Source organism: Pseudophryne corroboree, chromosome 3, assembly GCF_028390025.1.
Source record: "Pseudophryne corroboree isolate aPseCor3 chromosome 3, aPseCor3.hap2, whole genome shotgun sequence".
Classification (NCBI taxonomy): domain Eukaryota; kingdom Metazoa; phylum Chordata; class Amphibia; order Anura; family Myobatrachidae; genus Pseudophryne; species Pseudophryne corroboree.
This window is the reverse complement of record NC_086446.1, coordinates 684,367,996-684,381,895: the sequence shown is the minus strand read 5'-3', so window position 1 is coordinate 684,381,895 and position 13,900 is coordinate 684,367,996. Positions and strand designations below refer to the sequence as shown.

The 13,900-nt window shown below is 45.5% G+C and overlaps 1 protein-coding gene across 3 annotated transcripts in view; it reads left to right on the top strand.

Annotated features, from left to right (window-relative positions):
- The window catches only part of SLK (STE20 like kinase), a 167,467-nt gene that overhangs the window by 114,769 nt on the left and 38,798 nt on the right, over positions 1 to 13,900 (top strand). The window contains exon 13 of one of the 3 annotated variants that reach the window (XM_063961971.1): positions 5,186 to 5,257. The exons of 1 other annotated variant lie outside the window; for it this stretch is intronic. In XM_063961971.1, coding sequence (XP_063818041.1) covers positions 5,186 to 5,257 — 72 coding nt within the window. Of the gene's footprint in view, positions 1 to 3,366; positions 3,460 to 5,185; positions 5,258 to 13,900 lie in introns of all 3 variants that reach the window. One more of the 3 variants, XM_063961970.1, reaches the window with a different exon arrangement.

The following is a 13,900-nucleotide window of genomic DNA, read 5'->3' as shown; positions in this document are numbered from 1 at the left end:
GGACTTAAAATATCTCACATGGAAGGTGACGATGCTGTTAGCCCTGGCTTCAGCCAGGCGTGTGTCAGAACTGGCGGCTTTATCATATAAAAGCCCTTATTTAATATTTCATTCTGACAGGGCAGAATTGAGGACTTGTCCTCAATTTCTACCTAAGGTGGTTTCTGCATTCCACATGAAGCAACCTATTGTGGTACCTGCGGCTACTAAGGACTTGGAGGATTCCAAGTTGCTTGACGTGGTCAGGGCCCTGAAAATATATGTTTCCAGGACGGCTGGAGTCAGAAAATCTGAAAATCTGACTCGCTGTTTATCCTGTGTGGCTCATCTTGGGCAGCTGCCCGAGGGGTCTCGGCTTTACAACTTTGCCGAGCAGCTACTTCGTCAGGAGCAAATACGTTTGTAAACTTCTACAAATTTGATACCCTGGCTGAGGAGGACCTGGAGTTCTCTCATTCGGTGCTGCAGAGTCATCCGCACTCTCCCGCCCGTTTGGGAGCTTTGGTATAATCCCCATGGTCCTTACGGAGTTCCCAGCATCCACTAGGACGTCAGAGAAAATAAGAATTTACTTACCGATAATTCTATTTCTCGTAGTCCGTAGTGGATGCTGGGCGCCCATCACAAGTGCGGATTGTCTGCAATGCTGGTACATAATTATTGTTACCAAAAAATTCGGGTTATTGTTGTAGTGAGCCATCTTTTATAGAGGTTTCTCTATTATCATGCTGTTAACTGGGTTCAGATCACAAGTTGTACAGTGTGATTGGTGTGGCTGGTATGAGTCTTACCCGGGATTCAAAATCCTTCCTTATTGTGTACGCTCGTCCGGGCACAGTATCCTAACTGAGGCTTGGAGGAGGGTCATAGGGGGAGGAGCCAGTGCACACCAGGTGATCCTAAAGCTTTCTTTAGATGTGCCCTGTCTCCTGCGGAGCCGCTATTCCCCATGGTCCTTACGGAGTTCCCAGCATCCACTACGGACTACGAGAAATAGAATTATCGGTAAGTAAATTCTTATTTTTTAATGAAGTATTATTCTTTGTGTGGTCATATCTTGGGTATGTAATGTCCATAATCTAAACTTTACTTATTTATATACAGATGTTTCCTTTTACAACTTTGCTCCATACACTACAAGTCACGTTACACATAATGTGTGAGTACCGTGTGACTTGGTAGTGCCAAGCATCTATTTTTGCGTCTTTTGCCGCGAAAATGCGTGTTAGACGCAAGGAACAGGAAGCAGGAGCAGCTTCTGTTGATTGAAATGATATGTGGCATGTCTATATTCTGTGAGTAACAGCTGCTCCATCTGCACCCGAAATGAAATGTTAGTGTTTTCCTGGAGCATTTTGTATGCAAATACAGTCACAGTCACGCACAGAATATAAGCATGCTGCATATTGTTTTAATCAGCCTAAGCTGCTTGTGCGTCCTATTGCATCAAATTGCGCCTAAAACGCATTTTTGTGGCAAAAGGCGCTCACCGCTGCAGAGTCTCCCCAGGGCATGGCGCGACTTGAAGGGCTGTTTCGCATGACTGCAGCAAGGATGTAAGAGGACACATCTGTATTCTTAATGAACTGAATGTGTTTAATGTTTAATGCTTATTATGTATTAATTTGACATTTTTTTCCCTCTTCCCTGTTTGACCTGCCTTTTGAGTTTGTTTTTATTCCTTCTGGCTTGGTGGTTGGGCTTAAAGCACTGGTGACGCGTTTTATTGATATTGGTGTTGTCCTAGCCCATGGAATAGGGCTTCAGTACGGTGACTGGTCATCTCTCTCCTGGGCCTATTTGTGTGCTGTTTGTATACTGATAAACTTTGGGTTCATATCTATGTTTCTATTGTATATGCATCCCAACTACTGGATTTTCTTTTGTTCTGCAGCTTTGCACTGAATTCTCTCTGGTACTTGGGTTTTCTTTTTACTATACATATACAGTATTCCATGCAGTCATAAGCACCATACACTGCACTACTACAATGTAACGTTACACCTCTAACTGAATGGAAAACATATTGCACTTTGTTATTGTATTCCTTCAGTATGTCACACAACAGCAGCTGCTAGATAAGAAGTGCAGATTGTACTACAAATGCTGCTATTGTACAGGGGTAGTAAACAAGGCTCTTTGGGCCAGTAATATTTTCTTTATTCTATGTCAAAAAAAATGATTTAAGGAAGCTATTATGAACATTGCATTTAGGGTAGGCGATCATGGGTTGCTACAGATGTGCCCTCATACATCTAGCCTCAGTGTGTCATGTGACATGAGATGCCTGGCGTGAGTAAGCCACCAGGTCCTGTGCTGCTCTGCTAACGTCTTAGTCGCAACGTGGTGTGGATAGGACACACAGGGAGACTGCTAGTTCATTTGATATGCAGCTTCTATACTGCCTGTGACTGTATACGGAGCACAACGGAACTTGTATTGGAAAAAAGCTGTTGCATTCTTTCATAGCACTTTGTATACAGATTCCAGACCCAGTCACACACAGATACGCAAGTTTCACATATTCAATCCGCACAGTCTCCACGTGTGTCCTAGTGGCATTGCATTGCGATCCAAACACATTATTGGCAAAAAATATACCAGACGCTAGGATTCTCACAGGACCAGGCACACCAAGAAGGGCTGTTTGGCATGTAGAAATGATGTATGAGGACACATCTGTATGCTTCAGTACCATTCAATCACCAAAGGTGAATGCAGCTTGAGCACTGGTCAAAGTAGTGATAAACTGACAAAGCAATCTGCAGCTTTAATAAGCACCTGCTGGGCCTTGAGTGTTGCTGCCATCCACATTTGCTATAACTGCTGTGAGCACGGAAACTGCTTTTGTCATACTCGTTATCTGAGCACTATGTTTAGCCAGAGCTAAAAGTAGCTTATGCCAGTGTTCAAACTCTGCTCACGATGCCATGAATGCAGGGCAGTGACGCACAATGTTAAATTGCCCCCCTCAATATGTACACTTCACTAGTTCTATTAATCTAATACTAAGGTGAGGCGACAGTATCTTTGTTTCCAGGAATGAAATCGTTAAAACATGTATTATCAGTGGTCTCTCAGGCACACACATAATGGCTAGTTATACATATTACTATTTTTTATCAAATCTCTGCCTACAAGTAAGAATGAGTGATTGCTTACCATGGAACAGAGACTGCATGTAGATAACGTCTTTTTGACCAGTCATTGGCTAATAATCACGCAGCTATCTCACACTTCACATGTAACCCCCCCAGAAGGTAACTCCTCCGGTATCTCTCACGTGGTGGTGTGGCTTTACTTTGCCTCATGCGCTTCCTCTAGAAAAAGGGTTACATTTCCCCACCTTCTGCATGCTTACACCAGGTAATAAGTGACGTGGAGAAAGCACCTAAAGAGTTGCGGAAAGAGCTTATGAAACGCAGGAAAGAGGAGCTTGCACAAAGCCAGCACGCTCAGGTAACCGCACATGCTCTGTGCTACTAAACACCGACAAACCCACCTTGTTTTCCTGATGCTGTAGTGACCAATAAAATAGTCTGTCAACTAACATGATGTTCTACTAACCCAGCTGATTCCTGATCATTTAACATCTTGTGAGATCACCATGCGTTTCATGTCTCCATTGTATTATATGCTCATTATCAAACAACAGATTTGTAGTGGCTGGGAGTTTTGGTTCAATAGCTGGCAAGTCACAGGGTTGCCCACCTTTGTACAAGAATTCTGCAGTACCCGCAAGGTAACCAGTATGTTTTACTAAATCACAATGCTGATGGGTTTGTGTAGTAAATATATTACAGTAATGAACCAAATGATCTGTGCACAGTAAGCAGTGACACTCCCAGTGCTAATACTGTATAAGGGTTGTAGTGTGGCCTGATACCAGATCGCTATGCTGAAGTTCATTTACTCTCCATCCACCATTCAGAAGAGCATTTGCAAAAGCTATTAAATCTACTTGTGTATATGGTCTTATCTTGCTATAAAAATATATCCGCTCTAATGGCTAATTGTGATCAAAAGAACACATATAACAAATCATCTTTAAAAATCCGTCAAGGATTGATGTAAGAATAATTATTGCATATGACTTTTGTCTGTGCGACTTTACACATTGGGGGTAATTCCAAGTTGATTGCAGCAGGAATTTTGTTAGCAGTTGGGAAAAACCATGTCCACTGCAGGGGGGGGGGGGGGCAGATATAACATGTGCAGAGAGAGTTAGATTTGGGTGTGGTGTGTTCAATCTGCAATCTAATTTGCAGTGTAAAAATAAAGCAGCCAGTATTTACCCTGCACAGAAATAAAATAACCCACCCAAATCTAACTCTTTCTGCACATGGTTTTGCCCAACTGCTAACAAAATTCCTGCTGCGATCAACTTGGAATTACCCCCATTGTACATTTTCTAGCGTTCTGGTACGTCAGCAGGGAATGTTCGGTCTCTGTTAGCTTATTGTGACCAGGAATAGTAAGTCATGCTTACATAGCTCAGAATCCATTTCTGGATAACACTAGTATAGGCAGAATAAAAAAAAAAATACAAATTCCATTTATAGATTAAATTGTACAGTGGATTCATTTCTGGAATATGTTATTACTACATACATAAGATGATGAGCTATTCTGGAGTCCGTTACCAGTAATGTAACGCATGAAAGATTTATGATAGGTTATGGTGCATCATTTCTGTTAGTCACATACTTTTTTTTCTGGTAACTTAGTTATTTCTAATCATGGAAGTCCATCCTACATTCCAAGTCACTGACTTAAATCAATATTGTAGCAGTACCATATAATGCAATTTTTATTTAATTTATTTTTTTACAAATTTAAGGATAATTAGAGCTTGGCAATTAAATAATTTCCTGTTCCCTTTATGTATACAATTCAGTTCTGCCAATTGGTTAGAGGTCACCATCCAGGCAACAAAAGCTGGACGTGTAAAATGTATGGCGATTAATGTAAAATACTGGTGTCTCCTGGCTCCTTAAGATATATTATATGGTGCTTCATTTATTTATTTTATCTATTTATGTTTAATTCATTAAGGGGTTAGTGCCACTTAATGCTGAGGGAAAGTGTCTGTTTCTAAATATTTGTCCACTGAGTTTTTCTTGCCAGCCAGCAACATTTGGCTCCTATATCTCACACTGTTGGCATGTTGTATTCTGATCCGCAGGGTGTTGCCCAAGTTATGATTCAGTCTTTTCACTTGTCTTCATTTACAATATTCAACGCCCAAATGCAGGATGTAAGTCTGTGGCATGGGAGGTGTTTGCAGTTTCTCTTGCATGTGCGTGTGCAGTGCAGGTATTTTACCTCTATACTGTATGTATCTCTGCACACGTACTAAGCACGTGTGGATCCTTACATTGTCTATGTTAGAGTCTATTCAATGGATTTTATCAGATAAAACCACAAAAAGTGCCCTGCAATTATGTGTGCCTTCTATATTTTTCTCCACTAGCCGAGCCTTCCTAGGCTGCGGTTACTTCTCTGTGTTGGAAGTAACATGTTATGGGGGGGTTCGGAGTGCAATGCACACCTGTTTACAGAGGGTTTCTTGCATGTTTTTGCTCTGCAAGTACTCCGGAATCAATTGTGATAAAAAGAAGTTAAGACGACGCAGAGTCTCCCTTTTCAACTATAGGGGTGTAACTGGGCTATAACAGGGAAATCTCACATAGGCGGTGTCTGTGAGCGTGTCAGTAGAACACAGGGTCTGAATCAGAGATGGATGGAAATTCAATGCCGCATGCAAGTAGCCTTGAATTTCCATCCGATCTCTAGGAGGGGCATGCAGGAGACGTTGCAGCAAAACAGACACCTCCTGCACATCATTGCGATCCCAGCACTGCGACTGACGTTGCAAGCCTGGATCCAACATTCCACGCAGTCAGCCAGCTGAGTAAGCCTCAGTTTGCGCAGCTGGCCAACTGAAGCAGGGGCTATAAGGCCAGGGACCCTTGACTCTCCCCTCCTAGAAAACAGGGGCAACACACCTCCATTTCTAGAAATGCAGCCCTCCCTCCGCACTCTTCACATCCCCTCAATGCTGCTGCCTGATTTACATGCACAGAACAAACCTTGCGCAGCCGCCGATTCTCGATTAATCCTACTTAAGGCCAAATATAAACATTTAGTTCAGTGCAAGCAATGCGGTAGCAATTGCGGCTAATTTATACTCAGATCTGGATCAGCCCATACGTCTGCAGAATTTACAGAATATCTACTGTTTATTCGGGTCACTAAAAATTATGGCATCTGCTCGTACATTTACCAAGCTTCCAACGCTCATAAAAGCTGCATGACTGTTTAGTATATGTTAGCGGATAAAATAAACTGTCGCACACAAAGCTATAAAACACTTGTTAAACAAAAAAGTAGGATGTTCAGTTGGTGGAGAAAAACAATGGTCAGGAGCTCATCAAATGTTTATTTGCCTCTGTAAGCAACCTATATACACAAGTGTGACAACATCCTCACACTTGCTCATGGATTTTGAGTGCATCCCTGTAGCAGAGCCCTGTCAGATAAACATATAGCTATTGTGGGAATTATGCACTACTTACAAATGAACTACACTATTCTCTTGGCAGTGCTGGTCAGAATAAAATGATTTCAGTAGTGCATCCATCAGCTTCCACTGCAATGTACTGCTTGTTGTTTTAAACCTTGTTCACTTTAAGTTTAATTAATGAACTGTGTGATTCTGTCATGGCCTTTGTTAATCTCTGCCTGACTGTCAGGTCACAAAGCAAGGCAACCACCCACAATACAGAATACCTGGCCGTACAGCAATAAGCAGTAACGTGTAGGAGTAATCAGTTGGGATTCGTTTTCATGCATGGTTCATAGCTTGTAATTACATTAATCTGACAGTTCTGTTGAATAGGCTCTATGCTGGAGATACAATGTGTATTGTTCATTTCCTCCTGCAACGGTGTACATTTCTGTACATGGAATGGGACATTACTCAAAGTGTGCTGTGTTTCTAAGACTGAGTATTCTATCAAAATCTTTATAGTGCAAGTAAAGTTAGTATTGCATTTTGATACTGTATATTCGGGTTGGGAATGGAATCCCGGCGGACTGGTTCCTGGAGATCAGAATACCGACTCTGGGATACCGTCCACCAGAATGCCGGCAGCAGGGCGAGAGTTAGAAAGCCCCGTGCAGGCTCTGTGTCATGCTGCGCACGCCACGGGTTCTATTCCTACCCTGGGTGTCGTGGACACCCACGAGTGGAAATAGCCTTTGCGCCGTTGCTGGCATTCTCAGTGGTCGGGATCCCGGCATCGGTATCCTGAACGCCGGGATATTGACTACATCCCGTATATACACAATCTGTGTATTGTAGAGAAACTAATATAACTCATGTAGTGGGTTTATACTTAATATCTTTCTCATTCTCTTTTCTGAGAGCTGACATGTCTAAACGCTGTTTAGGCAACTCATTGGCCTATGATTTGTGGGCACCATCGTGAGTTCTACGATACAGCCACTAGATTTAAAGCGTATGTTTGTTTTCACGGCCATAACAGCATAGTTGTCGCTTAAAACTAATTGCTGCTTTAAATCTACCAGCTTTGTCCCCGAATTTGCATCAGTGCCAGCAAATTGCAGGCTATGACAATCCAGCACAATTTCTCCAATTTACTTCACTCTGGAATGGGGCAGGAGAAGTGCGGTGCTTTTCTGATTTCCAGATAAGGAGAATGTTCTGCACTGAGAGGTGAATATAAATTGAGCATATAACATAGATGAGAGCTCATTTTAAATGTGCTGCTTATTTGGGCGTCAGTTTCTGTTACCTAATATAAACAATCTGTGGTTTGCATCTCTTGCTTTACATAATACAAAATAAGCTGTAGTGGATATTTCTCTGATGTCCTAGTGGATGCTGGGAACTCCGTAAGGACCATGGGGAATAGCGGCTCCGCAGGAGACTGGGCACAAAAGTAAAGGCTTTAGGACTACCTGGTGTGCACTGGCTCCTCCCCCTATGACCCTCCTCCAAGCCTCAGTTAGATTTTTGTGCCCGAACGAGAAGGGTGCATGCTAGGTGGCTCTCCTGAGCTGCTTAGAGTAAAAGTTTAAATTAGGTTTTTTATTTTCAGTGAGTCCTGCTGGCAACAGGCTCACTGCACCGAGGGACTAAGGGGAGAAGAAGCGAACTCACCTGCGTGCAGAGTGGATTGGGCTTCTTAGGCTACTGGACATTAGCTCCAGAGGGACGATCACAGGCCCAGCCATGGATGGGTCCCAGAGCCGCGCCGCCGGCCCCCTTACAGAGCCAGAAGACAGAAGATGGTCCGGGAAAATCGGCGGCAGAAGACGTCCTGTCTTCAATAAGGTAGCGCACAGCACCGCAGCTGTGTGCCATTGCTCTCAGCACACTTCACACTCCGGTCACTGAGGGTGCAGGGCGCTGGGGGGGGGGCGCCCTGAGACGCAATAAAAACACCTTAGATGGCTAAAAATACATCACATATAGCTCCTGGGCTATATGGATGCATTTAACCCCTGCCAGTTTTTCCTTAAAAAAGCAGGAGAAAGGCAGCCGAGAAGGGGGCGGAGCCTATCTCCTCAGCACACAAGCGCCATTTTCCCTCACAGCTCCGCTGGAAGGACGTCTCCCTGACTCTCCCCTGCAGTCCTGCACTACAGAAACAGGGTAAAACAAGAGAGGGGGGGCACTAATTGGCAGATTAATAAAATCAGCAGCTATATAAGGGAAAACACTTATATAAGGTTATCCCTGTATATATATAGCGCTCTGGTGTGTGCTGGCAAACTCTCCCTCTGTCTCCCCAAAGGGCTAGTGGGGTCCTGTCCTCTATCAGAGCATTCCCTGTGTGTGTGCTGTGTGTCGGTACGTTGTGTCGACATGTATGAGGAGGAAAATGGTATGGAGGCGGAGCAATTGCCTGTAATAGTGATGTCACCCCCTAGGGAGTCGACACCTGACTGGATGGTCTTATGGAAGGAATTACGTGATAGCGTCAGCACTTTACAAAAGACTGTTGACGACATGAGACAGCCGGACAAACAGTTAATACCTGTCCAGGCGTCTCAAACACCGTCAGGGGCTCTAAAGCGCCCGTTACCTCAGATGGTCGACACAGACCCAGACACGGACACTGACTCCAGTGTCGATGGTGAGGAAACAACCGTGTTTTCCAGTAGGGCCACACGTTACATGATCACGGCAATGAAGGAGGTTTTGAACATTTCTGATACTACAAGTACCACAAAAAAGGGTATTATGTGGGGTGTGAAAAAACTACCCGTAGTTTTTCCTGAATCAGAGGAATTAAATGAGGTGTGTGATGAAGCGTGGGTTTCCCCCGATAAAAAACTGCTAATTTCTAAAAAATTATTGGCATTATACCCTTTCCCGCCAGAGGTTAGGGCGCGTTGGGAAACACCCCCTAGGGTAGATAAGGCGCTCACACGCTTATCAAAACAAGTGGCGTTACCGTCTCCGGATACGGCCGCCCTTAAGGAGCCAGCTGATAGGAAGCTGGAAAATATCCTAAAAAGTATATACACACATACTGGTATTATACTGAGACCAGCAATCGCCTCAGCCTGGATGTGCAGTGCTGGGGTGGCTTGGTCGGATTCCCTGACTGAAAATATTGATACCCTGGACAGGGACAGTATATTATTGACTATAGAGCATTTAAAGGATGCATTTCTATATATGCGAGATGCACAGAGGGATATTTGCACTCTGGCATCAAGAGTAAGTGCGCTGTCCATTTCTGCCAGAAGAGGGTTATGGACGCGACAGTGGTCAGGTGATGCGGATTCCAAACGGCATATGGAAGTATTGCCGTATAAAGGGGAGGAGTTATTTGGGGTCGGTCTATCGGACCTGGTGGCCACGGCAACGGCTGGGAAATCCACCTTTTTACCCCAGGTCACCTCTCAGCAGAAAAAGACACCGTCTTTTCAGGCTCAGTCCTTTCGTCCCCATAAGGGCAAGCGGGCAAAAGGCCACTCATATCTGCCCCGGGGCAGAGGAAGGGGAAAAAGACTGCAGCAGGCAGCCTCTTCCCAGGAACAGAAGCCCTCCCCCGCTTCTGCCAAGTCCTCAGCATGACGCTAGGGCCTTACAAGCGGACTCAGGTACGGTGGGGGGTCGTCTCAAGAATTTCAGCGCGCAGTGGGCTCACTCGCAAGTGGACCCCTGGATCCTGCAGGTAGTATCTCAGGGGTACAAATTGGAATTCGAGACGTCTCCCCCTCGCCGGTTCCTGAAGTCTGCTTTACCAACGTCTCCCTCCGACAGGGAGGCGGTATTGGAAGCCATTCACAAGCTGTATTCCCAGCAGGTGATAATTAAGGTACCCCTCCTACAACAGGGAAAGGGGTATTATTCCACGCTGTTTGTGGTACCGAAGCCGGACGGCTCGGTGAGACCTATTTTAAATCTGAAATCATTGAACACTTACATACAAAGGTTCAAATTCAAGATGGAGTCACTCAGAGCAGTGATAGCGAACCTGGAAGAAGGGGACTATATGGTGTCTCTGGACATCAAGGATGCTTACCTCCATGTCCCAATTTGCCCTTCTCACCAAGGGTACCTCAGGTTTGTGGTACAGAACTGTCACTATCAGTTTCAGACGCTGCCGTTTGGATTGTCCACGGCACCCCGGGTCTTTAACAAGGTAATGGCCGAAATGATGATTCTTCTTCGAAGAAAAGGCGTCTTAATTATCCCTTACTTGGACGATCTCCTGATAAGGGCAAGGTCCAGGGAACAGTTAGAGGTCGGAGTAGCACTATCTCAAGTAGTACTACGACAGCACGGGTGGATTCTAAATATTCCAAAATCGCAGCTGATTCCGACGACACGTCTGCTGTTCCTAGGGATGATTCTGGACACAGTCCAGAAAAAGGTGTTTCTCCCGGAGGAGAAAGCCAGGGAGTTATCCGAGCTAGTCAGTCAAGTGTCAGTGCATCAATGCACAAGGGTCCTGGGAAAAATGGTGGCTTCTTACGAAGCGATTCCATTCGGCAGATTCCACGCAAGAACTTTTCAGTGGGATCTGCTGGACAAATGGTCCGGATCGCATCTTCAGATGCATCAGCGGATAACCCTGTCTCCAAGGACAAGGGTGTCTCTCCTGTGGTGGTTGCAGAGTGCTCATCTTCTAGAGGGCCGCAGATTCGGCATTCAGGACTGGGTCCTGGTGACCACGGATGCCAGCCTAAGAGGCTGGGGAGCAGTCACACAGGGAAAAAATTTCCAGGGCTTGTGGTCAAGCATGGAAACGTCATTTCACATAAATATCCTGGAACTAAGGGCCATTTACAATGCCCTAAGTCAAGCAAGGCCTCTGCTTCAGGGTCAGCCGGTGTTGATCCAGTCGGACAACATCACGGCAGTCGCCCACGTAAACAGACAGGGCGGCACAAGAAGCAGGAGGGCAATGGCAGAAGTTGCAAGGATTCTTCGCTGGGCGGAAAATCATGTGATAGCACTGTCAGCAGTGTTCATTCCGGGAGTGGACAACTGGGAAGCAGACTTCCTCAGCAGACACGACCTTCACCCGGGGGAGTGGGGACTTCACCCAGAAGTCTTCCACATGATTGTGAACCGTTGGGAAAAACCAAAGGTGGACATGATGGCGTCCCGCCTCAACAAAAAACTAGACAGATATTGCGCCAGGTCAAGGGACCCTCAGGCAATAGCTGTGGACGCTCTGGTAACACCGTGGGTGTACCAGTCAGTGTATGTGTTCCCTCCTCTGCCTCTCATACCCAAGGTACTGAGAATCATAAGAAGGAGAGGAGTAAGGACTATACTCGTGGCTCCGGATTGGCCAAGAATGACTTGGTACCCGGAACTTCAAGAGATGCTCACGGAGGACCCGTGGCCTCTACCTCTAAGAAAGGACCTGCTCCAGCAGGGACCCTGTCTGTTCCAAGACTTACCGCGGCTGCGTTTGACGGCATGGCGGTTGAACGCCGGATCCTGAAGGAAAAAGGCATTCCGGATGAAGTCATCCCTACCCTGATCAAAGCCAGGAAGGATGTAACCGTGCAACATTATCACCGTATTTGGCGTAAATATGTTGCGCGGTGTGAGGCCAGGAAGGCCCCTACAGAGGAATTTCAACTGGGTCGTTTCCTGCATTTCCTGCAAACAGGACTGTCTATGGGCCTAAAATTAGGGTCCATTAAGGTTCAAATTTCGGCCCTGTCGATTTTCTTCCAGAAAGAACTGGCTTCAGTTCCTGAAGTTCAGACGTTTGTCAAGGGGGTACTGCATATACAGCCTCCTTTTGTGCCTCCAGTGGCACCTTGGGATCTCAATGTAGTTTTGGGGTTCCTCAAATCACATTGGTTTGAACCACTCACCACTGTGGACTTAAAATATCTCACATGGAAAGTGGTAATGCTGTTAGCCCTGGCTTCAGCCAGGCGTGTCTCAGAATTGGCGGCTTTATCATATAAAAGCCCTTACCTAATTTTTCATACGGACAGGGCAGAATTGAGGACTCGTCCTCAATTTCTCCCTAAGGTGGTTTCAGCGTTTCACTTGAACCAGCCTATTGTGGTACCTGCGGCTACTAGGGACTTGGAGGACTCCAAGTTGCTGGACGTAGTCAGGGCCCTGAAAATATATGTTTCCAGGACGGCTGGAGTCAGAAAATCTGACTCGCTGTTTATCCTGTATGCACCCAACAAGCTGGGTGCTCCTGCTTCTAAGCAGACTATTGCTCGTTGGATTTGTAGTACAATTTAGCTTGCACATTCTGTGGCAGGCCTGCCACAGCCAAAATCTATAAAAGCCCATTCCACAAGGAAAGTGGGCTCATCTTGGGCGGCTGCCCGAGGGGTCTCGGCTTTACAACTTTGCCGAGCAGCTACTTGGTCAGGGGCAAACACGTTTGCTAAATTCTACAAATTTGATACCCTGGCTGAGGAGGACCTGGAGTTCTCTCATTTGGTGCTGCAGAGTCATCCGCACTCTCCCGCCCGTTTGGGAGCTTTGGTATAATCCCCATGGTCCTTACGGAGTTCCCAGCATCCACTAGGACGTCAGAGAAAATAAGAATTTACTTACCGATAATTCTATTTCTCGTAGTCCGTAGTGGATGCTGGGCGCCCATCCCAAGTGCGGATTGTCTGCAATACTTGTACATAGTTATTGTTACAAAAATCGGGTTATTATTGTTGTGAGCCATCTTTTCAGAGGCTCCTTCTGTTATCATGCTGTTAACTGGGTTCAGATCACAGGTTGTACGGTGTGATTGGTGTGGCTGGTATGAGTCTTACCCGGGATTCAAAATCCTTCCTTATTGTGTACGCTCGTCCGGGCACAGTATCCTAACTGAGGCTTGGAGGAGGGTCATAGGGGGAGGAGCCAGTGCACACCAGGTAGTCCTAAAGCCTTTACTTTTGTGCCCAGTCTCCTGCGGAGCCGCTATTCCCCATGGTCCTTACGGAGTTCCCAGCATCCACTACGGACTACGAGAAATAGAATTATCGGTAAGTAAATTCTTATTTTTAGTGTAAGATTAATGTCTTTTCAAACCCTACCTGCTGTTAGTATGCTGTTCAGCCGCTACCTAGCTCCTGAGAACCACATCAAATGTAGGATAAAGTGTTTCTTAACCACTTAACTGACGATTTATTTTGCCAAAAACCGCTCCGAAATTGTCGGGGGGGGGGGGTTTATGAGTGAATTAGGTGAAGAGCATGAATTAACCCTATCCAAAATGATTTTAGTAAAAGAAAAAAATATTTGTAAATAATATTTTTAATCATAGAAACATCGATCGGGGACATCGTGACCATCGGAACAACGGAAACATCGCGACCATTGTGGCTTTCATTTTGAAAGCCGGGGCAGCCTTCAGGTATACAGGTG